The sequence below is a fragment of the Cottoperca gobio genome, chromosome 21, assembly GCF_900634415.1.
Source record: "Cottoperca gobio chromosome 21, fCotGob3.1, whole genome shotgun sequence".
NCBI lineage: Eukaryota > Metazoa > Chordata > Actinopteri > Perciformes > Bovichtidae > Cottoperca > Cottoperca gobio.
In genome coordinates this window covers 9,052,748-9,078,809 of record NC_041375.1, presented here as the reverse complement: position 1 = coordinate 9,078,809, position 26,062 = coordinate 9,052,748, and the positions used below count along the sequence as shown (strand labels likewise).

The 26,062-nt window shown below is 41.1% G+C and overlaps 1 protein-coding gene across 4 annotated transcripts in view; it reads left to right on the top strand.

Moving 5' to 3' along the window:
• The first annotated feature begins 301 nt into the window (after positions 1-301).
• The window catches only part of myo1b (myosin IB), a 60,645-nt gene continuing 34,884 nt past the window's right edge, over positions 302-26,062 (top strand). For 3 of the 4 annotated variants that reach the window (XM_029459835.1, XM_029459833.1, XM_029459832.1), the window contains exons 1-3: positions 302-571; positions 9,193-9,339; positions 12,204-12,319. In XM_029459835.1, the coding sequence (XP_029315695.1) occupies positions 9,214-9,339; positions 12,204-12,319 (242 nt within the window). In that variant the 5' untranslated portion in view covers positions 302-571; positions 9,193-9,213. The remainder of the gene's footprint in view (positions 572-9,192; positions 9,340-12,203; positions 12,320-26,062) is intronic. The other variant, XM_029459834.1, reaches the window with a different exon arrangement.

Here is a 26,062-nt window from a genome sequence, read left to right as displayed (position 1 = left end):
TCCATTCCACACCCATCATGTATTCGTTAATTTTGCAGAAAGTCTTTCTCGTTTGCCAACCCTCTGGTCCAAAGAAGATATTTAATTATGCTGTTTGGATGTGAGGTACGGCCTAATGTTAGAAAACTCTTGGTGAGGTTAAGGTTGTGGAAACCTTTGCATTTTCACATAATCACAGTTGGAGTCATGAACAGTGCCCCATGTGGCAGAAAAAAGAAACAAAAAAAGTAATGGCAAAATATTTCCGACGACATATGAAGGCATCACAGCCCCGCCTCCCCCCGCACTGGAGGTGATTAGGGACCCAACACTAGCCCAGAGACGCCGCTTCAGCCACTCCCTACGCCCGGCGGACCCTGCGCGTCCATCCAGAGCTCCATTCAAAGTGCTGAGATCCAGATGAGAGCCACGTTCACCCTCACCCAGCACAGCAGACACGACCTAAACTAAAGGCAAGCGGGGAAGGGCTTCAGGAGCCACTCCAGACTTTGGAGAATCACCTCTGGGATCCTACTTTTGTCCGTAGAGTGGATTTAGGACGAGAGGGAGCAATTCTTGCAGAGATAAAGAGGCAAGTTTGACATCTTCTGTTACTTCTTGGCGAGGTGATGAACATGTATCAACTGCGAGTCCTTTCTTATCGTTTGGGTCACATTTGTTACACTCGCTGCAACTTTTCTCCAAAGTTAACTTTTGCATTGTCTTTAGACCATCTGCTTTCCCAACTCATTCATTCCTCCTCACTTTCGTGCTGGAGGGGGTTGGGATTTTTTTTTGTTTATCTTTCTTTTTCTTTGTGGACGGATTTTTAATAATTAGAGGATAAAAGTTGTAGGCTTTAGTGTGCCCGAGTTTAGTTTCACTGTTTGTCTCTTTCTTAACCTAAACCAAGGCTCATGTAAGCAATGCTAATAAAAAGTGTGGTCGCTAATTGCATACATGTGCGGGTATAAGCACCATCTTTGTCATTCAGTCGAACCACTGCAGACTCCGGACGCAGAGGACAGCAGCAGATGTGTTAACTTTTAAAACTCATCCCGTATTTTTTTTTTTTTTAGATGGCACTGTGATGGACTGCTCAATAACGGCAAAACTAATATCAGCACAGAAGTTACAAGTATTGTTTGAATGAAAAGCTCGTTTGTGTCAGTTGAGCTTACATGAAGAGCGTACACTCTGACCTCCATGTTGGGATCTTTCCAAGTAAAACCATCCTATTTCATTAAGATTATATCCTTACATTACGTGCCCTATTATCTGTGGTTACACTTGCAGGAAGAAAAAGATCAGTCAGTTTTAAACTGATTGAAGGTGGGTTTACCCTCCACTAACGCCCCCTTAGTTTGAAAAAAAAATCGTAATTCTGCTGACAGGAATAAATTACTGCTCAGTGTGGACCGCATGAATAAAACTATTCACCTCCCTGAGAAACCTCCCAAAGTTCCTTCTTGTCGGAGTTGACCTGCTTTATTTCTGCAGGGATCCCCTGTGGGAACTTATACAATCAAAGAAGGAGAGGAATGTCTTTTATGGGAAGAAAAACTGTCGTAGATGTAGGAAAAAGCTACATTACACAACCGTTTTAAAATACACACTGGTCGCATTAGATGAGAATAGAATAAATCATTATACCATTAAAGAAATGCTGCTGTAAAATCACCATGGGTGATGGTAAGGTTTTTGAATGTGTCTGCGTTTTGTAATTGGAAACAGCAACTGTTATATGTTGTCAAGGCCTGCAGAAACTGCTGATTGTACATAGTCTAAACACAGGTTTTACCGTGACGTTTTTTTTCTTAGCATTCAGCAGTTCAATCCAAAATTTCAACACTTTAAAGCTTTCCAGTTTATAAATATTCATGTTCCTGAACTATTGTGCCATAATTGATCGAAAACATGAATTGAGTGGAAATGTCACACACTCGCAGTCTTGTAAATGTTCTAGCTTGTCTTTTGATGGAAGAATGATGCTTGGCACTACTTTTTTAAATCCTGCAGTTTTTCAACTCTTAATTCAATTTGTGAATTTACAATTCCAAAAGGATCAGATAAGATTTCTTCTTTTCTTTCTTAATGATAATGTCTTTCTCTCTGTGGTTTTCCACAAATATGTCCCGCCTCTGTGGGCCAGAGAGTCTCAGTTGGGAAGCCAGATGGGAACTTTATTACCCGGCCGCACTGATCAAACAAACAGTGATGTAAGATGACTGTGAAAGGTAGAGTGTGGTGTGGTAAGCCTTCAGAGTCTCACAGACTCCCCTGGAAAAAGTAACAACCGTTTAGCTCAGACTTGGAAGGCGTCAGTGTGTGGGACCGTTGGCTTCTCTAGTAGCTCTCCCCAGTGTGAGCTTGTTGGCCGGGCCGCTTTAAAAAGTTGCCTCTTTTTGGTGTGTGTGTGTGTGGGACCAAAGTCCCCCAGCCACTACCATGGTGATGAATGGTGTTTGCACTTGTCTGCCCGTGCAGCTTAGCGTAGTGAGGCGTGCATCTTGTGTCAGCCCTGCATCAACAGAAGAGCAACTTCACTGACTGGACCATCAAAAGCCTTCAGCAGTCTCTGTTACAGGAGGACTTTCTGAAGCCAGGAAGCATCCAAAGTGCTGTCAATGATGCGTAGCCTCATCAACTTGTTTTCTTCTGTTGCTAAATGTTAACTTTTGGAGTTGAAAGGGTGCAAATCGCAGAATTGTCGTTAATGTCTTCAAGTCCACTATCATAACAAAAACTTTCCCCTGCGCTGTTTGACTCGGAACATTTTCCACCCATTCAACTTAAACTTTACGTCCTTAGTCTCCCACTGGAGCTAGAGTAATAACCATGTACATTATCATTTGGCTCACTGTTGCTTTAAGTCCAATACAGCTGCTTTCCCCATTCACAAACCGAGCCAGACCAAGTGTCTGACTGCATGTTGTGCAGACGACGCCAAAGCTGCTAATGCTAAGCAGTCTGGGGAACATTTAGGTGTAGTCATGTACTATAATATAGTGAAAAAATTGTAATCTTCCAGGGTTCTCCTGTGTGCATTTATGTGATAGTTGTTAGGCCACTTTAGAGCTATTGTTACTCCTAAAGTGCAACAGATTGGACCCTGAGGATCAGAAAGAGGATCGTTACCATATTAATCGTGCAAGCTAGAAAGTCTAGTGGCAGGGTTTTTATATAAAACTCCACCATATCTCTCCCCTTTTGTTTAAAGCTTTACAAGTGGACTGTCTGCATATATATATATATATATATATATATATATATATATATATATATATATATATATATATATATATATATATATATATATATATATATATATATATATATATATATATATATATATATATATATATATATATATATATATATATATATATATATATATATATATATATATATATATATATATATATATATATATATATATATATATATATATATATATATATATATATATATATATATATATGAGCATGCTTTATGTTCCGTAGGTAATGACATTTTACAGGAAACCGTTGCATTGCCATTTGGAGCTGCGAGTGTGAAAAGGTGCCCAGTGCTAAGTTACCTGCCACCTGCTTTATGACGCAAGTTAACATCAGTGGTGAAGGCTCATAGCTTTCACCTGGCCAAACATTATGTATGAATCACTCTTGGTTTTTGCAGTGTGTTTATACTACAGAGGGTAATAAGTATGCGTATGGGATGTTTAGCACATTTATTCCCAATTGCATATGAAGAGAAGGGGGAATGACAAACATTAATCTGCTCCATTTGTTAAAATATATGAAGAACAAAGTAAAGATTGAATTTTCCCCATACGTTTTCAACTCAACAGCCAGAAAGTCCAAAATGGATGAAGGTATCGTAGCTTAGAAGCTGTGTAGCGTGCAATCAACTTTTATTTATTTAACCTCCCCCATAAAATATGAATTGTTTGGAGACGATTATTAAACAGGATGTGATCAGGCCTTTACAATTCAAAACTGCTCAACTCAGTGCGAAGCAGAGACAAAAAACCCAAATACAGAAATGTCTCACTCAGAACTGTTCCAACTTTGGCAGGTCATTTGTGTGATCATGTAGGACCCAATTGTTCATTGTAAGAAGCAAATAAAGAAAATGTGTCTTCAGGGCCTTTTTTATTTAAATGTTTATAAAGCTAACACGCCAGACGGTTGTTCCTATCGGTCATCTGGAATCCTGGGTTTGCATGCTTGGTGGATTAATTATTTTATGGTTGTTTGATCCTTTTGTCATTTTGATTGTTAGCTGGAGGCTCATGTTTTGCAAATATTCCAGCCTCCCTGCTGTTTGAGCTGTATTGTAAATAAAGCGTTTGTTTGGGCTACAGGTTTATGTTTAACCAGGCTGGAAGGTTGCGTGGCATTAAAACTCCATTGGACTCGCAGTCGTTAAGAGCAAGTTGTTCAGCAAAGTTTTTATTTTTTTGAGTTGGTTCAGTCTTTTAGTGGACAGACAAGTGGAGTGCCAGTTTGTCCGCGTACCAGCATTTGCTCACACACTCTCGCACAGATCTGCACCTGGAGCGGTGTTGAGGACTCTGGATTCCAGGTCACTTTGTCAGGCAGCAGCTCACATTCTACGCCTCTAAACCTCTGTCCTCTCTGTTCCGGCCTGCTCTTTGGCACAGCCCCATGCCCTGCTGCTGCTCCATTATGGAGGGCTTTAATCTCCATTATTGCCAGAAGCCTGTGATGTTGTGACTCTCCTGCCCCCCCGACAAGGCCATCTTGATCTGCTGGGAATTTTACAGACCAATACGCTGCATAATAGGTTTAATTATCATTTGTTTGCACATAGCCGCCCTCTTTGTTCTCAAACAACGGCTCTCAAGGTAGAATGACGGCAATCATCTCGGTGTAGCTCACACGATGCCCTTTCACAGACCACATGTCATTGTAGGGTTAAGACTGTAAGCTTGCTTTATTAATCACGATGACTATATTGACCATTTCAAAATTAATAGCTGCTCTGATTTGCTTGACTTTTAATAAAGCACATGCATCCTAACAAGTATACGAGCTGGTTTATTCGCTTTTTTTTTGTATTCTCGCTACTTAATGTGCGTTTGAATGCCCGCTTGGCCGTTGACCTTTGGTCGAGTGACAGAAAAGAACACGTGGGCTCGTTCTAAGGCCTGTTAATAATGTATGTACATTTAATGGTGTTTTTTTCATGTTGTCCTCGTAGCTCGATCTGACTGGGAAATCTAGGTCAATGTCAGCGGCAGGAAGCAAAGTGTGTCCCATAATATTGCTGGTGACATGCATTGAAATCCCAGGTCCCCTTTACATTAAACCTCTCACTCGTGTTTTGTTATGCATGTTGAACTTGGCTCTTCTAAATACAGCACTTTAATCTATGGGCATTATAGATCAAACTCTAATTTGAAATTCAATTCTGTGAGTTGTACTGTATGCAGGATCAAAACGGACTCCGTAGCGTCCTTCTCGACATTCAAGGTGAACTCCAGTTGATTTTTCCAGCATGCTGCACATTGCATGACATCAAGGTGGGGGGGAGGGGGAGGGGGAGGGGATGTGGGGAGGTGCTGTTTTAGTGCCAGCAGCACAGTTGAATTGTTATTGCTAATGGCAAATGATGACTTATGGCAGAGTTGTACCAGGAAGTCCTAGGAAAAAGTAATTAATATGGAATCCTCCTGAAAGTCTTTTCAGACCCAGCCATATGAAAGGTGGCTATTTTAACAGTCTAATGTTTTTAATGCGTAAGGTCAGCATTTCATCTGCCAAATGTAAATGATGTGTAAACTCCCATCTGCCACACACGGGCTGTGTGCCAGTCAGGTTGTGGAGAGCACACTCATAAAAGATGACCTGCATCCAGATAAGGGTATCTGACCATACGTTTTGCTACATCACTTCATCAATGCCATTTTAGATTTGAGAGTGATGGCAGCTAAACCATGTGGGCACATGTGATGCTTACCTCTTAAACATGCATCAGAGAGATTTAATCAATCTCTGATGCATTTTTGCATCAGCGGGATACTTGTAATCTATTTTCTAAGTGTCATTTGTCAAAGGTTCATACTAGGGTCACTTTGGTTTAGATGGATAAAATGAGTGAATTTGAAAATGCCCATCTAAAGTCACAATCACTTGGAGTTTCTTTGTCCTCCATATGTGCATTGAGGCAAATCTGTTTTTAGTAACAGACTGATCATATTTCTCATCTCTGCTGTGAGGATAATCCCTGAGTTTAATCAAGGCTGTCAGGTTTTCTCCCCTGTTTGGACACCAGTTACCATCAGGCAGCCACTCTTATTAATGGGATTGTGTCACTGGCTGCCAAATCTGGGGTAGTGGGTTATCAGCTGAGGGCACGCTTCAACCAGGCTGCAGACGGATGCAACATGATGTTGGTCAGTGTTGCACAGACACTCGGACTACATGGTCACACACTGTGTCGTCGTCGTCCCCCTCCCCCCAGGACATTAGGGGCTTCAGCATCTGTTTTCACTGAGGAGGAGGCTTTTTCCTTTTAAACTCCTGTTTGTGCACAGCAGACTAGACTCAGCACTTTCACTGTAGCATGTCTATGCACTTACTGTCTGTCAGTAAGTTTGCAGTAGCTGGGTACTTAACTTTGTAGTAATTAGTTTGACCAATATTGATTATGGCGGGCTGATGCATTCATTATCATGCGATCATGCTCTGGATGGCCAGTATCCAACCAGGGTCATGAATTGTTTGTGCATTTGAGTATATTTACTTGCAAGTTAGGCTGTATAAGTTATGTTTGATTAATTCTAGGATAAGGATGGGAGGATATAGGATTTTGTCGCAGATCACGAGGAAACACTGAGGGATTATGAATTATGATCACTGTATTAAGATGTGGGTCCTATCTTTGATGCATTAGAAAATAATAGTTTCTAAACTAAATGTAAGTTACAGTGATGCCTGCATTAGGTTCAGTGCCATTTTAGGAGTTTTAAGCATATTGGGATGATTATCTGGGTTTAATATTAGGAATCTCAATTATGGCCAGGATACTCATGACATGAAATTTTCTTATGGTCCCCATTCCTACTCTAGGAGTCTCTTTAAGCTAATGTTACAAACACCTGAGAGGCTGTAGCACAGCAGCAGCACTATGATGAAGCACTGCAGACAACATATGATGTGAGAGCACAGAGCAGGTGATTGCTGTTTCATCCCTCCAGAAAATCTGCAGCTATGTGTAAAGGAAATGACTTCATTCAAAACTGCATTGCAGACAACTAAAGCAGCTGGTAGACATGAGCCGTCGCTGAGAATGTTGGGCACCATGCCATCAGACCGGCACATTGCACTAGCCGTCGGGCACAAAGTAACAGACCTCACTGAAACCGTAAGTTGACAAGTAAGCAGCTATTTCCCCCCCCTTGCTTTGCACATGCCTCTGAGTCAACATCGTTACAGCCCTTTTGCAAAACGTCTTAATTGCAATAGAACATCCATCATTCTTCAACATTCTTCCCCCTCTGTCTTGGCCCACTTTATTTTTTTTTTAAGATTTGTTTTCATGCGGAGAGTGAGAGGTTTTGGAACTTGAGTCTTGCCTCCTGCTAAGAGCCGGGCAACTTCTTTATGAGCCAATAACATTGTGCCCTGCAGGGGAACAGAAGCCAGGAGAAAAGTGAAGTGGAAGTCTGCGCAGGGAATCGTTTTTTTTTCTTCTTTTTTCAGGAATGTCATGCTGCTCCGAAGTTGCTGCTATAAGTCGATTTTTGACAGCTGATAAAGGGGTTATGTCTTGGCGACAAAGTAAGGGGTTTTGTGCTGAAATATTGGAGCGGCGAGTCGTCCTGTTTTGGCTGTCTGCCAATTGTTCAGATCACATACTGCATTATCCTCTGATCCAGTTGTTTAATCCCTCAGACAAAAACTTCACACGCCACATCTGTGTCTGCATTATCAGCTCTTACCCACAGTGCCATCCATTCGGGGGTTTTGGGTCATCTTGGGTCAAATTCTCATCACATCCCTGCTTTTATTTATTGAAAAGCATATCTAAAGCATCAGTGCATTGTAGTTATGTAGCTTTGCCATATTGTATTCTGTACCAGCCTGTTTCTGTTTCTGAATATGCAAATGAACGACATTGTTACAGAGCAGTGAACAAAAGATGACGACATGGCTTCATCTATTAGCCTGTTGTGGTGAGCCTGTCACAACAGCAGACATTTGGTTTTTAGTGCAGCAAAGCCCTGTATCAAGGCTCTGAATGTATCCTAGGCCCCTCTTTTATCTCCAGCCCTATAGCATTGGGATTACTGTCCCAAAGGAGACGGGAGGCAACACTGGACTGAAAACTGCCATCCCCAGCAGTGTCTTTGTCATGGTGACTCCAGCCCAGATCCTTTACCGGCCACAAATATTATGTCGCTGCAACAAGCAAGAGGGGTGCAGGAAAAGCAATGAAGCAGTTCCCTTGTTTTTGGGGCTATTTCTTTGACTTGTAAGAAACCCCGAAAACAGAAGCAGTTTCCAGCTGGGCAGACACTGAGAGGTCATGGGCAAAGTTCTTTAGTTATGTAACAGCCTATGGGACATTCTCACATGCCACAGGGCTGAATAGCCAATCAAAAGGCCCTGCTCCTCCCCTGGAGTCAAACCACTGCTGTACAAACATGTTCACCCCGGAGTTTATTTGCATTGGCTAATTTTAGGGCTGTTTATTTTTCGATCAGATAATGCCTCTTAAAAGCCTTGCCAGAGACCGCACAAATAATGGACAACAAATGTAAAATAATGGCCTTATGAGTGTAAAGAAGTGTTACATTCCTTGAACCAGCGTTTCTCACCAAAACGCATAGCGTGTAGTCTAACAAATGAGTTATGTGCATTTTATTCCTCATAAAATGCATGCAAAGCTGCTAAAAAAAAATAATAAATGCATTTTTAGTCATGCAGTGTTACTCCAGTGTAGGGTTGCTGGCAGTTGTCTTCAACACTGACTTTGCTGGCTCTTTATTACGTTTGTCAGCGAATTACTGCTTCCAACTGACAATTGGCATGATGATGCAAAATCTCACCACTCAAGTGCCTGTGCTTCATTAATCTGTGCAAACGAATCACTCATAGAAATGTTGCTGTCTCGCACTAGTGTTTTTTTTTTTTTTTACAGTATATGTGATGCCTCTTTTCCTTCCTCTGCGTTTCTGTGCAGGGGGCGACACCTGCAGCCAAAATGGAGGTGAAGACGTCACTTCTAGACAACATGATAGGGGTTGGCGACATGGTCCTCCTAGAACCCCTGTCTGAAGACTCGTTCATCGAGAACCTGAGGAACCGCTTTGACCACAATGAGATCTACGTAAGTCTACCGTTGATTGTATCCGTATAACCCGACCTCAGTGTGACAGTTATTTAGTTGTATTTGAATCTTCTGCCCGTCCAAGCTTCCAAAGTCAATATACATGACTTCCTTAAGGAAACGTGCAGATACTTTTCAGAACTTATTGTTTTATTCCCTCACTAATTTTAGTCTTGGCCACAGAAGTGATACACAGTAACAAACCAATAAATCACATCACCAAGGAATGTAGATGATGCCTCCTTTTAAGTGAGGCATGAAATCCAGAGCTCAGAGACGAGAAGGGACAGACAGGCTGGCTGGCTCTACAAGAAAAATGGTTGTTGAACTATCATCCCTGCATTGGTTCCTGGCTTTGTGCTGTGGATTCTTCTCTGCAGGTTGGCTGCTCTTGACGTCAGCCAACATGATTACAGCGCTGCTCTGGTTGCTGTTGGCTCGCAGGGCTAAAGGAATGATGTCACCTCATATCACGATGATTTCCTTAGCAGCGCGCTGGATTTTTTTTTTGCCTAGATGCATCCCACATCCTGCTGAGGAATGGGAATGCTGTTTTCACATTTCATATGCCCTCAATCTTCTGTCCTAAACTCTTAAGTGCAGAGTTTTTTTATTTCCTGTGGTGCTGACCTAGATGTTGTGGAACTAGTTAAACAAGCAGAGTTGTGTCTTTAAAAAAAAAAAAAAAAAAAAAAAAAGTTGTATAATATCGTTCCTCCAAGATGTGCAAAATCCTTTTACTGAAGTACTGACTGCCTCTGAAGTGAAAGTAGAAATGACATCTTCATGGAAAGGTAAATCACATGGTTCGAAGTCTATAATGGAAGCTTTCTGGTGGCATAAGCTGTACCTCGAAAGTGATGACCAGGAGAAGCACTGAAGCCTATACTTATCCAATGACTCTGTGGTGTACAGCTCTTGCATGTGAATGTATTTTTCCCTCATGTGGCATCATTCCTTACAAATGGCCCCAACCCCCACCCCAAACTATCATATGACAGCTCGCAGCAGAAGAAACATGGCTTTGTTTTCCAGAGGGACAGCACATCATGTATCTAATAACTCTGTGGAATATCAGAGGGGGGAGAAAATGGCCCTGTTAACGATGCCCTGCTTCCTATGTCTGACTCTTTATCTTTTACTTAGAATCCATTAGTGTTTCTTGCATGTTTATTTAATTCCTGAAGCCCTCTTTGTTTTACACATTAGCTTTGCATTGTGATTTGCATGACTAATGCCCTCTTCTCCTTTACACCAACACAGTAGCCGGAAGATCTGTTTCAATCTTTATCCTGAATTCATTCTAAGTGTACTTAGACCAGGGAAGCTATCAAGATGCATGTTTTTTGTAAATTGCTGAAGTTTCAGCCTCCCTGTAGACCTTTTTGTATCAAGTCTCAATTTTTCACATAATCACCTGCCAATCTTTAAATGAACAGAAGTCATGTCTATGCTGCCTTGTACACAGATTTCCTGATGGATTTTCAACATTGCGATTTAAAACTAAGTGATAAAGAACAAAACAATGAATTTTTGTAGCAAGTGATGTATCATCCAAGCAGCTATAATGTTAGTGACTGGACAGATGGAATTCATAATGAGCACAACAGCAGCTGTAGAAATGCAAAAGAAAGAGACAAACTACCATGGCCAACATGAAAGGTTTCTGCAAACGTTATCGATCTCTGCTGATGGACACTGTGCCGTTTAGCAAAATCCGATCAAAAGATTGCTGAGAAACCTCCATGATAAAAACGTTTTAAAACATTATTAGTGGAAGAAAGCGCTGCATTTGATAGGACATTAACGCGTACGTTTATTTTTTTGTTTAATTGTTTATAGACTATACATTTGTTTTGGTTAAAAGTCTTCAGTTCACAGCTGTTACATGGCTCCAGAGAATGATCTTTTAGAGAAGTCCATTGAAAGTTGTGATTTTTCTTATTGATCTGCAGAATTATAATTTTATTTTGAATGTGCAACAGAACCCCCTCACTAACACGTGACATTTAGTTTATATTGCACATTCTCGTCTCCTTTGCACCCATCCTCTGCACTTGAAAAGGCCTAATTTTGCCTCCAGTGGGTTATTGAACGAGAGGCTGTGGGAGGTTGTGCTGTTGCCACAGGGAAGGCCGTGCTCCACTCTCGTCAGAGTGGGTTATGCAACAGCCATTACCATTGAAAGCAGAGAATGTTTCAGGTTGTTTTGAATTTGCTCTCTGCGCTCTGTTTTGAGCGTAGGAGGACAATGAAGACTGATGGCGGGTTACAAGTGTTGTCTGTTGAACAGGACCTGTGTGAATGTTACATAAAAGTATAATTTTATGTGGAACAGAGATGTAGAGATGCAGTGCTTTTTGTGTTCGCTGATGTTTGATTAAAACCCCAATGCTGATATGTTAGAGATCTTGCATTTGAATTACATATGATGTAGTTGACTAATGCCACAGTGTTTTTGATGGGAAGCGTATAACCTAGTTGTCTTTTTATTTTTAAGATTTTCATTTTATTCTAGTCCCGTCAGGCATATGGCAGCATGATTACGTGCACACAGGGACACTTACTAAAAAAAAAACGTCTTTCACCGCCTTGACCTCTTTGCAATCTGTTTACTGCCCAGCCCACAGATTGCGTAAACTTTTCCATGTTTCTATGCGCCTTCAGTTTCACTTCAGGCATTGCATGCCTCAACAATGCATTTAGATTACCCAACTGGGAAAAGCTGACTGAGGCAGAATTCCTCGACTTAAGAATTAACACCCAAATGGACGGAGGGGAGACAAGTTGTTAAGACCAGTCTGTGTAAAGCAAACACAAATGTGGATTCCCACTAACTGCTTAATTCTTTCTTCTCCCTACAGACATACATTGGCAGTGTGGTGATCTCCATGAACCCCTACAGGTCCCTGCCCATCTACACGCCAGACAAAGTGGAGGAGTATCGCAACAGGAACTTCTACGAACTCAGTCCACACATGTGAGTCCGTTACCCAGGTCTCCTCCCAAATCACCTAGTATCTATGTCAATTTTGGTTTCTTTCATGTGAAATCTTTCTGTTGTTGCTGCAACAAAGAACTGGTGAGGATAGGCACGTCACAAGTGGTTTTTCAAGGCTTTGTTAGTCTGAATGTTTTGAGCAGGATCTGGCATCAGTCTGTCGAAGCTGCAGTGTATTGCAAACCTCTGTAAGCATTATCAATTTTTGGACCCAGTGCTTAATGAGGAGAGGTAGGGAGGGGCTTGAGATCAGAGGGACCTTAGCTTTTGCATGGAGAGTCAGTCTGGTGCTCTTGCTGGCCATTCAGCACCGTGGCATGCCATCTGTCCATTGGCAACATTAAGTCAGCATTGCTGTGAGGCTGCCAAGATAAAACAAAGCCTGGCACTCGTCAATTAGCCTGCTGTGTCTCTAGGCTGCAGCAAAACCCCTCAGACTGAGTGAAAGAGCGAGAGTGCCCTTGTCCCAGAACAGACATACTCCCTGCAGACAAAAGCAAGCGACTTGTCTTTACAGCCAGCTATACAGAGCAGACATGACAGTTTCAGGGTGTTTCTCTCTCTATCCCCCCCCCCTCTTTATTTTTTATCTGTCTCTCCCACCTTTGTATTATGGTAGGGACTGCTGGTGTGTTTTTAAGAAGGGTTTTCTCATGGTCAGCTACTCCGGTGCACTGTTTTGAAGGAGAGCATCAAGCTTTTAGGAGGTTTCCCGATTTTACATATTGAGTGACGATAACTTAACAAAAGTTTCCCCATTCAAAATGAAAAACTATCCTTGCTATGTGCATATATGTTGGCTTAGATGGATCGAGATGGATACTTTAGGAACTTTAGGCATCCAGTAGCTTAAAAGACATGACATACATTACCCATCTGCACCCCTTCCCGCCATTACAAATGGAAAGTACAAATAAGAATTAAAATAAAATGAAATTAAGTGATAAAACTGTTATACAATAAAACTTTTATAAATACAAAGTGAAAGTACAGGCTGCAGGATAGGGACAGCAGGCTGCCGCTGAACACGCTCCTCTGCCGGGTGAATGTGCTGTGCTTAACGCTGGGATACTGGCTTTCCTCTGGTAAACACTGCCCATCGGACAGACCAGCTTGCTTAATTAATACCTTTTGACACTCACTAGACGGGTGAACTCAATCTGAAAGTAACATTTTAGGAATTCATTCAAATCTAACAGTATTAGAAATTTTGGTCAACTAGACTCCTGTAAAGTTTGTCCGGCTGAACACCTGCCTGTAAAATGCGGTCACAGAAGATGTGTGTGCACCTCGTGTGCGTCCATATTCCCAACTATGGTTTCCCTACCATAAATTGCGCCCATGCCTGCAACATCCTGCTCCGTTCTAAACTTCTGCATCTCTAGTCATGGTTGACTTGGTTACACTGGCAAACATAATTGTTTCCTATTCACTAAAATGTACATCCTCTAAACATGTGGAAAATCATCTTCACATTAGTCTGTAAGTAAAGAAGATTAAGCCCTGTGTAATAGGACGGGCTCTTGTAGGAGACCTAAAATGCCAGTCAAAGGCAGACTGTTTCAACATGCTACATGAATTGATCTTAATCCTCCGGTCAGGCCATCTGGACCAAGCTTTGTGGCTTTGCATTGATCGTCCTCAAGTAATGTTAAACCCTCAGTCCTATCAAATGCATCAGCACTGTTGTTCTCAACTCCATGGCATTTTTAGCAAACGAAATGGCTCCACTCTTACCGCAGTTCATGCCACCTCTCCTGTAGCACTTAAACTTTGGTCACTGTTGCACTATACCATTGAGTCATCTATTTAATTTTTAATTAATTTAGTTATTATTTCTTGAGATTCAAGTTGTCTAGTTAAAATATTAGAGATGGCAATTTCCCCAGTAGACACGGAACATGCATGTGTTGGTGCTTAACACTTTCCCCCAAAAAACAATTCACTAAAATATATAAGCCTAGAAGCAGCTGATCAGCTGTGGTTGAGAAATGCATTTGAATGTTGTAATTTGAATACATTTCACTTGACTAGTATTCAAAGCAGCGTAGCGAGTACGCATCACTACAGGTGATTTTAAATGCATGTTGTTTCTGCCTTCAAGACAAATCCGTTTTTTCCTTCACTTTTCCATATTATATCTCACACTTGTCTTCACATTAATTTGGGTAAATGTTTTTAAGGCCACATAAAATGCAAAGGAGAACAGTAAGTAGGCTATTAGGCAATACACCAGAGGTCTGTAAATAGGTTAAAAAGAGTTTGAGAATCCGCCTTGCAATACTGTGCGTGTAAAAGCTTTAGCTTATATTGTATTATGTTCTTTGCTTTGGCTATAGCTCGGCAGTCATACAACACTAGGCACTTGTACTTAAAAGCCTAGACTGCTATATTTATAAAAAACAAACAAAACAATGCATACATTTTTTAAATATTTGCAACAAGATTTGAGTTGGGCACTATTTTATGAAAGAATATTTTCAAAATTATTAATGACACCAATTCCGTGTGAGATTTTTTTCTGTTTTTCATGACCCCATTTTTTTTTTTTTTAATTACATGGCTGAGCTTCAACTGGCTCAGGGTCATTATTACTGCAGTGGCTGAAGGGGATCAGTGTTCGGCTTTAATTAAGGTAACAGGAGGTTCTAGGAATCTTCCTCTTCCTGTCTTTGATCCTCATTAGACACTTGAACAGTATAAAGTCTGCAGCTAAGAACATGTTGCATCAGTCAAGTCCAAAGTAGTTCACTGGGGTGTTCTATATTTTCCATATCCCCTACATTTTTTGGGCTACATAAATAAAGCCCCATTGACTTGAGAGTGTATACCTCTGTTAAAGTGGCGGGGAACTCAAGGTTACACCATTTCACCAAAGGTTTAACCGGTAGCTTTTCCTAATGTGTGGCTGGCAATAAGGCTAAAAATCAATATCATGACAATTTAACATACTCCACAATGCGTATATGATAATGATGACCATATTTTAACTACCCATGTTTTCTTAAACTAAATTAGCATTGCATGATCAGGTGACCGCTTTCCCAGACAAAATGTGTTTTACAACAAAAAGCTGTTTGTCACATGAGTGTTTGCAGAGATGGTACTCGCCCAGCCTTATGAAAGCTTTGGCCGATTACACTTTTTTACTGAACATTCAAGAGAAAAGTAAGTCAGTATTGGTAAAAACATTTTTAGCATTGTATAGCATGAAGCTACTGGCTCATTACATTTCTCACCTTACTGTCACTGCAGAGATATTTTACAGAACAAATGACAAGCAACAGATAAATGCTCGACCCTTAAACCCCCTCCAGAACACACACACACACCCACACAGAGTGCAAATAACACTACAATGTCGGTCAGCAGCACCTACTTAAAGTCTAATGTTTTTATATAAAACCATGTCAGAATGTGTCACATCTTTTGTTTTCTGTGACTTCCTGGCAGAACAATGTGCTTGTGAGTCCCACTGTTAAAACACAACACGGTGACAAAGTAAGCGGTGTCAAACATGCTGTCCCTAAAACAATCACTGGTCCGCTCTGTCCCCAGAACACATGGCATCGTCGGTGTATGAAAGTTCATTCATTGTCTCACTTGGCGTTGTGGGAATTGTCGCTTGAGGTTATTGATTAAAGGCAGGAAAAGGTGCTTGAGCAGGATTCTTTTTGTAAAACGTGGTGCTTTTTAATTAATGCCGTTTCATCATCATTGGCTCACCGTGTGTCTGTATCTCTAAGGATGTCTGAAATGCCTTGTTTATGAATGGCAGTGTTTTTGTGTCTTGAGAGCACCCGTAAGAAATGGTGTGTGTGTGTGTGCTGGTGCTTATCCATTTCACACCTGCTCTTGTAATCCCTGGACAATAGAGGTATGTGTTTGTGTGCTCATCAGCTGGAGGGAGAAATGTGCAGCTGGTACTCCATCTCTAAAGTTGTTAGTAGACTAATTGTCTGTTAAGTTCAAACTTAATTAGAGGCAGTACAGATAAACACTGGCTCTTGCCCAGGCCAGAGACTAGTATAGATATACATATTGATCAATTATGAAAGATAAAGAAGATTTTTCCATGCAGGTGTCAAATGAAGATTGCCAAGACTATCACAATATACATATTGTGATTCAGGTACATTTTCTTCAACTGAATTGAGGCACTGAGTTGTCTTCAATATTCAAAATCCCAACAAAAGAGAGACTCAAATCAAGGAAAATGCATTTACCAGCTACAGAAAACATGTTCTAAAGGTAGACTGCAATGGTCTAATTGCTGGAGATCGTGACGGATGTATTATTCCAAAAATATTTTACAAACTACAAATTAGCCCAAGTCAGGAAATTGTACTATTCAGTACACTATTTTTATTATATTGAACATTTGTAAGACATTTTAATATTTTCCATTTGAAATATTAAAATCTTAATGTAAGAAAATAAAATGGATGTGGCTGCTCGTGTCTCTGTAAACCGAGCTGGAGAGTTCATTCATATTTCCAGAGGACCACACATGTGTCCATTATTTCCTCTGGCCAATTTAGCAAAAACCGCTCTGCCCAGATGAGGTGCTCCATAATTAACTGGCAGGTGTTTTCCTCTCCTCGACACAAAGACCACACATTAGAGATTAACTAATCAGTGGCCTTTCTCCATGCACAGCAGCATTACAGATGGCCTGCAGTCATCATGTGCATGTCCCCTGCCGCCTAAGCCAGACACTGTTGGTGTGTGTGGGTGGACGGGCAGCTAGCCGCATGTCTCTAGGGTAGGACTGTATTTCCCCAATGCTTAATGAGGTATTGAGACCCCCGATGCTCTCTGCACTCAATAACTAGTGCTACTCGAGCCCTGGCTACAGGGGCATCACGACTAATGGAGCGAAGAGGCCACGTGCAAGGCATATGCCAGGGTTTTCAGTTATTATTCACATGGTTATGAAAGCTTGAAGCTTTGTTTGGTTTGACATATATAGGAATATTATCTCCCTTTGAGTTGTTCATTCATTTAAATTGTTCTTATTGTGTGCGTGTCCTTGCAATACCTTTATCGTAGCATGCCTTAGGTCACATTGGATCTTTTATGCAATTTGGTTAAGATTTTATACCTTTTTCCTTTTTTTGGTCTTCTCCAACTACAGTATTACTCCACAGTAAATATGTTTGTCAAATCTCTAGAATCAATCTGACGTGAAATTCATTGATACTCTCAACCATAATAAAATACAAAATGAAGAAACTGCATTGTAAATGCGTCCTTGGCTAAGAACACGAAGCACAGATTACATTTGAGTCATTCATTGTTGCAGTTTCTGGTGAAAGGCCTCTGCCGTCCATGTCAAAACCACTTAAGAAGACTAGAGATCACATGTGGGGGAGTAAGTAAGAGTACTTGTACAGAGTGCCTGCCCATACAGGATCACACTAGAAGTGTTCCCTCTATGCAGCCTCATCCTCCGTAATGTGTATGTTCATAACAACCTTGAGGTGCTTCTCATCAGATTTGCCTCGACCCTTTTGTTTAGAACTGTACATGTGGCTTTTGCAGTAGTTCTGTATTTAACTACATTTGATCAATTATCAATGTGAAGCCCTGGCATCAATAGGAGGCTTCTTTCTATTAAACCGCTGCCAAGTTTGTGAGACCAAGTTGATGATGTTATTGTCTAACACAAAACTCCCAGCTATCCATTTGTGTTCATTCATTACCTCAACCAAGGAGGTTTTTGGTTTGGTTTGTCGGCAGGATTAGGTACACGCTACAGGCCCAATTGTCATGAAACTTGGTGGAAGGGTGAAGCGTGGGTCAAAGAAGAACCCATTGCCGTTTCGATCATATCTGAATTACCTGGCCGGATACACTAGCAGTTTCCATAAGTGGAAAAGAACTTGAGTGGAAGTCTGCAATCTCGGAGTGTCCTTCTAGTTTCAAATATAATCAATGGGCATTATACTGGGTGTTGTTTTACATGTAGTATTTGGATAAAAGACCCATGATAACTTACTGCTCTATCCGTGGTTAGAATGGACTTTGGAGCCATTTATTGCATCATGGAATCATACCTGTATTTACCTTTCCAGTGTTGTCAGTTGGAACACTAGTCAAAAGGCAATAAGTGAGCGTTGGAAATATAGTATATAAACTTTATTTGGGCAGCTCACCGATAACCTTTACCTGCTTGTATTTGTCTTACCTTCATAGTTCTGCATTGAAATGCGGTTTATACTGCACTCACCTACAATTGTTGTGGATACATGAGTTCCCCCAAATTTGAAATTAGCTCTGTGAATGCAGTGTTTTGCTCGAGTTTGTTGTAAAGCTCAATCGGAAAACAATTGCACAGGAGGTCCTTATAAAGACATATGGCTGTTTGGTGTCCTTTTTTGTTTCGGTCAAATAAAATATATGAACCATGGACGAGCACATTTCTGTTAAAAAGTACATATCTTTTTTGATCATTGTGTTCTTGTTGTTTGATCCATTACAGCTGCAGTTATTTGGTAACATGCTTATGCCAAGTGAACACTGTTTTGGTATATAAGACTGTTTTCAAGGAGGCCTACATAAGTTGCAGCACAGAACCTGTACGTAGGTAGAGTTAAGTGGGCACTTGTTGAAATAGCATTTTGACTCAGGTGGGCAGAGTGAGTCCTCTCGGCATGTGTGTTGGCGTAATGGTGAGCTCGGTGAACAGACTCATGATTGGGATAGTGTGTGTGTGTGTGTGTGTGTGTGTGTGTGTGTGTGTGTGTGTGTGTGTGTGTGTGTGGGCTCATTTTTCCACCCACTTCAACCAAAGAATAAAATCAGAATTGGATTATGCAATCATTTATAATCAATTGCTACATGTATGCGTAAAGGCAGTAGATCTATTATATACACACAACTCTTGTATACACTCTTAAGAGTCCTGGTCTCTTTTGACATTTGAAGTCAGTGACCAATTTAATTGTTTCTTCCAGTACGTTGGTAAAAGCTTTCACTTACGTATTGGACTTTTGTTGCATGTTATCCCCCTCACTCTCCATGTCCCTTCACTACCTTTTTTAAAGAAAACATTTAAGAAATGGTGCATAAATTATAATGCTGCATACATTATAATACAGACTTGTAGTTACCATTTGGATGGGATTTGCAATTGGGATACAATTGTTTTTAATTCCCATTGTTATTTATAGTCATTTTATTTCTAGTAGTTGTATCATTTTGCTTATTGAATGTTGTATAGAGTTTGAACCAGGGTTCTGTTTGGTAGGGCTTGGGATCTGAGATTACTAAACCTGGTGGCATCATTAATAGCGAACGTTATGAATTCCTCTGTTTCAAAGATAATGCACCTACCTGCTGATAGGTTAACACAATACTGAACAAACATTGCCTGCACTGTCATTTATTGCTTCTGTAAACACACACTTTTATTTGATAGATTCTTTTACCTGTGACCGTCCAAAAACCTTTGAACTCTCTCTTTATATCCAGAACAATGGGTACTGGGCTTTTTATCTGTGTACACAGCTTGCATAACAACACGTGAGAGGCATACTGAAATGGAGGCAAATGGTTCAGACTCGTATCAGCAATGTAAGAAATTGTATCACCATGGAACCTTACATCTTTGACAATAATTGGATGTATATCAATTAGTATTGTTTTGTGTCAATAATCAAGAGCCACACATAATTCCATTAATTTGCTGCAGGTGTTATGGTACTAATTTATGCACAAAAAAAACAAAATTTTATCTTTAGGACAACATTTTGGGCTTTAATCAATTTTCTTCTGCGTATTTGGCCATGCACAGCAGTACTGCAGTTGTAAATGTAGACCTCAGTTTTATATGGAGGACTGCAGCTCCTGCTGTTGAACTGCTGCAGTCATGATCGGGCAACATGTGATTAGTCAAATGAATTTAAACAAGCTGTCAAACTGATTTGGATTGAGGATTCAGTTGGTTGAGGAGATTTGGCCAAGACCTCCCAAAGGGCCTGTCTACGGGCCCTAAGGGTCAGGCTGGCATTACACAGAAACTGTAAATGTTAATGGGAACTTAATCTGCCAGACAACATTGCAGGGTTAAGCTTGTCAGCTAATGTCCACTGCCAAGATGGCTTTTTGCAAGGGAATTTGGGCTTTCACGGTTTGTATTATAAAAAGTTGATAAATTGTGGCAATATTTTGGATCGATAATTAACAACAATGATTTATTTTATAAATTGAATCCAGTGCATGTACTCTGTAACCAACTGGAAGTCATTTGATGCCGACAAAATACATTTGAAGGTTTTATGTTCACTTTAATGAAAAGTAAACAAAGTGTGATTGATCAAGGCTCCTTTTCACTCAAGGTTGATGTTCTATTATGATGGTGTATTAATTGTTTGTTGGAGGTGGTCTTTATTTCAGCCAAGGCAGCCAACCTCTGCTATACAATGCAGCAGGAATCTGTCAGTGCTTTGACTCACTGTTACAGGAACCCAGTTACAAATAGTTAAGACTCTCACTTCGAAATTGCCCCGCAGCAACTTTTAGGTTGTTGTTGTTGTTGTTGCACCTGTGCAACAAATCAGTTTTATTCAATCAGCCATTTGTCTATAGTTTGTCTACCTTTTTTAACCCTAATATTTCATGAGAAACTTTATTTTGGCTATTGGAAAAAGAACCCCTCGTCAACTTTAATCCCTTCTACCAAAAGCTCTTGGCCCGGGGCCTCCTCATGTCCTTGTGTGGAGGAGAAGTTGTCACCCACCACTGTGGTGATATGGGACCAACATTACACTTTTGGTCAGACCCACAATGCCTCTATTGTCTGGGCTCAGTGGGTCACACAGTCACCCTGAGGCAGTTTGCTTCTTTGAAGACGTGCCCAAGTGATCTTGTACTAAATTAGGCCTAACCGATTATGTGTGTGTGTGTGTGTGTGTGTGTGTGTGTGTGTGTGTGTATGTGGTAAAGTGTGCAGGGAGTATTGTGATGCCTGTAGGGCTCAAAGAGTACACTTTTAAAAAATGTTGAAAAACCAATCAAATGTACATAGTAGATGGGTCACAGGTCATTCAGCTTCAGTGTCAAGATGTGCTTTACTTTGCCAGGCCTCTGAAAGCCTGAAGTGACCGGACACACTGCCACAGTTGAAGGCTGAGACATTGAGAGCAGGATGAAGAGAGGAAGTCCTCAAACCTGAACACAGCTGGTGCTTTCTGGGCTAAAAAAAGAAACATCTTGCTCCTCTGTTTCCATCATCCTCTCTGTGGCTGCGCACATGTGGCTGTGTTTTTATTTTTTCCTCAAGTGTGTTTTTCTATATCTTCTAGCCAAAGGCACACGACCTTTTATTTATCATTGTATGAAATCTCATGATTTAGACAAACTCTTTTAGCCCTTTAACACACTATAATTGGGAGTCATTTGAATATCTTTTTTTATATGCTGCATGCTGATTCCCATTCCTGCTGAAGGTGTCTCAGAAGAGTCTTTGTTTGAGTATCGCTTTGAGGATGTTTTGCTATCTTACTCGCCGTGCTTATTTCCTGCTTTTCCATGGATCAGACAAACTACTTGAATCTGTTTTCCCCTGCTGTGGAACACTAAATTGCTGTGCAGTAAAGTAAATTAAAGCCCTGTACCCCCTCCTTAGAGTTTGATGTATGGGTGGGGGAGTATCAATGAGTAATTGAAAAGAAGTCTCAGTGAGTGTTTAATAAATTAGAGATATGTGGCAGCAGTACTTTACTCTGAGCTTTTAATTTGGAGAGTTTGAGGTATTCCTTTGTGCACCTTGTAAGTTGAGAGTGCTCTTTTGACTGTTATCATGATTTTGTGTTTGCTAGATTCTTGCCCTGCTACTGATATGTTCCTCACCACTTGTTTTACAGCAACATATTGTCATGGCCACATCTATCCAAACCAAGATCTTTTTTCAGTGTGTGTGCATGTGTGCATGTGTGCATCTGCTCCCTGCTCATCCACACTAGCAGTTTCGCCAACAAATCTCTTGATGCATGCCACTACACTGAAAGTGTGTGTGTGTGTGTGTGTGTGTGTGTGTGTGTGTGTGCCAGCCACCCACCCACTCACTCTTCCACCTGGTCATAAAGCATCAGGAAAGCGTTGCTTCCTTGGCTGCTCCGTCAGCGCCAGGCGGATTTCCTGTGGCCTCTGGAGGAGCCAGATCACACTGAGATCACAGGCCCCCCATCATGCATACAAACACATAAAAGAAACATTGCTGGATTTAGCATCAAAGTACTGAACAGAGCTTATCCATTTTAGGACTGGAAAATGAACAAAGTTGTACTTTCTTTAACTCAATCCTACCAACTGCGATCTGGGTACGGCATTTTGAAGGAGACTCACTCAGATGCAGCCGATTTCGATTTGTTTTACACAGTATGCATATTAAAAATAGTAATGTTTTTTATTCTTCAGATTGCATTAATTACATAACTGATGTTTTGAGAAGAAATAGTTAACATTTTGCTATATTTGTTTCTTACGGTAGTTTATTCTTGGGATCCCCGGACCACATAGTCCTCCCCATAGTATGTTAAATATGTTGTCTTGTCATTTCCCAGTAGCTTACAGCTTCATTAGCATCTCCAAATCACAACTTTTAAAGTGTGCCGAATCTGCCCTCTGAGTACTCCACCCTTTTTAAGACTCAGGTCACACACCGCATACCCATCATCTCCTCCTGTGTCCCAGTTACCAGAGGCTGGTAGTAAAAAGAACTGACTAGACTATTTTCTACTGCTTACCTCATGCCAGTGTGGCTTTGTGTTCACTGCTGCCACGTGCAAGTCCAAATTACAGCCTGCAGGCAGATGTGCAGGGGAGGTGCCAAGCAGCACTTACGTTCCAAGACCTAACCCTCCACACACTGATCACGGAGGCCTCTGGGGATTTCAGTGCCTCAGTCACTGCTTCCTCTGCCTTTGATGGTGATCTTGGCGCTTCATCATTATTTTGACTTCCACGTTTGTGAAGTGGTACAGCCAGTTGCTGTTCATACTGCTTTCATGGTCCTAATAATAGTACAATGTTATAGCCACAGGGATGATCATTAATTCTAATTCTGCCTTGCTTTTCTTGCTTTTGTGTGTGCCAATAAAATTACACATTAGTTTGTGAGAAGTCAGTTGTGGCTTGGATTTATTTTTCTTTTAAATGTTCAAGATCATCTGCACTCCTCTTGCTTCTACCGACTTCTATTCATATTGTGATTCTGACCATTCATATGAATAGCTCCTGTCTGTTTTTGTGTCTGCTAAAGGACCTCCCACTCCTATTTCACACCCCTCACCTTCTTCTGGTACACTCCCTCCCACTGGCCTCCTCTGGGGGCGAGATAATTGTGTGATGGTTTGCTCATTGTCACGATCAGGTCAGACAACAGGAGTGTTTTCACAAAGCAGACATCTGCTGTGCTGCCCTTTTTCAACAGTGACGTAATGTCCTTTGGCAAGTCTCATCCATACAATCGTGGTTTACAGGACAGGACAGGGTAGGGTAGGGGCTGGGCTGGGCTGTAATCGGAGATTGCGGGGGTGGGGATTTCTGAGTGAGAGGCTTGTGCCAGACAGAAAAAAAAAATGTCAGTTAATTGTACTTCATTATTTCTTACAAGAACAAATTGTTTATATCCTTGAGGCCCAATAAGCATGTTAAATGCAGTTATTTCCTTTTTTATAAACATTTGCAATGCAGATGTATTTTATTTTACATTTATTTTTAACCTGCATTGTTGACATCCATGAAAACTACCTCAATTATTACTCTTCTTTCTATGATGGTTTAAACCATGACTGTTTTATACTTGTATTCTTTATACATGATTCCAATGTAAAGAATGTAGTAGTGCACAATAGTACCATTAAGGATGACATTTTTTCAGGGGATTTGGGATTCCCGCTTGATGGTAGTTCATTTCGCTCATCACGTGACTGGGACGGGACATGAAAACAAGTTGACTGGGGGGGCGGGATAGGATTCATAATAATTAGGTCAGTTAGTACTATAATGCCTCAAAGGAACGTTAGCGTACCCCTTTTCCTGAGGGTTTGTTGCAGGGCTCATACTGGGGGCTGACTGGGGAAAGAACCGGTTGCTGACCTGCGTGGGCTCTGGTCCAAAATTATGTGTGATGGTGCAGAACCTTAAGCTCCATTAGCCAGCCTGAGCTTTAACTTTGTATTGTGGCCTGGAATGCATTCATCTGGCTCTCCATCTCTAGCCCCCTCTGTGCCATGGCTTCTTACTAACGATCAGCTACTTTTCAAATTGGAGGTCAGTGTTAGTTTAGCGTGTGATTATGTGCTTCAAAGTTCTGCTCGCCACTACACAAACGGCACTAATACATTTGTCGCTGTACCCCAAACTTTGTTCATGTCCTGGTGTGGACGTTGGACTATATAATGAACAACTTGTAGAGTGATTCTGCATAACCGTTCAGCATACAGACCCAAATGCAGTCTGAACATCTCCCTTAGAATCACTTTGAACCCTAGTTAACCAGTTTTTTTTTTTTTTTTTTTTTTTTTTTTAAAAGCCTGCTGGTCAGCGTCTATCTAACCTCTGCAACCAGGCTCAGAGTTCGATATCCAATTACAGACCCAGGGTACCACCCATTGTTAGAGCTGTATGAAAACCCCTGTCGGCATCTGTGAATGCCAAACATGCCTTCCTGCATTCATGTCTTGCACTCTTAGTCCATATGAATACGTGATTAATGATATTACTCAGACCTGGGAGATTTGGAGGGCCTCCAGATGAGGAATTGGACCAAATTGGACACTGGGGAGACTATTTTTGATGCATTCCTCCAAAATAACCTCAAGCTATATTTACCTTGTACTCAATGTGAAACATAAGACTAAAATATGTTGATTTTAGCTTGGTGTTTAAAAAGCTGGGAGATTATGCCCTTCATGGTTTTAAAGCCAGCAGTATTTACTTATATTAAGACATAACTCTCCTGTAGAGATGGGGCATTCATTATCTTGCTGAACAGCACTTCAGCAGGGCAGATGCATAAGAAGTGGACGTAGTCTCTGCAAAGATGCTGCCACATTGGCTTCCATTTTCAGACCCGATAGCTTGAATTAGAGTTCTCTGACCAATCTCTCCGGTCACATCACCCCGTACCCCAGTTTCCCTCCTGTGATAGTCCGCCAGCGCAGACGGACTTAAAGCAATTCTCCTTAACCCTGACAGAGCTCATCATGGAGGACATTCTTCCAAATGCACTTCACCTTATCTCAAACTAACTCGCCCAATTTCTCAAAAGCATAAGGCACAATCGCAGCTATTGCCAGTCAATTTTATCAGAAAAAGATCCTGAGTAATGAATGCCAAAGTACGGGGGGGGGGGGGGGACGGGGAAGAAGAAAGCTAATGCAGTCTTGTGTCCTGCTGGAGGAGAAAGTTGGAACACACTCGCAGCACTGTACATGACTGTTTGCTTGCCAACTAGAAGCTGTAAAACTTGCCGCAGCCTCACCCCTTAGTGTTCTTTCTTTGTGGGAGTATCACATTGAAATTACAGACTGTCACACAATATAAAAAAAGGTTGTCATTGTGATTATGGCCCTCACACCATCCACACCCTTCTCTCAAACCATCATCAGGGATTGTCGTCATAAAGAGAACAAATAATATATTGTTCTGGAATTCAGTGGGGGGGGGGGCGGGCGGGTGAAACTGCAATAATCACTCCCACTTTCCCATTGT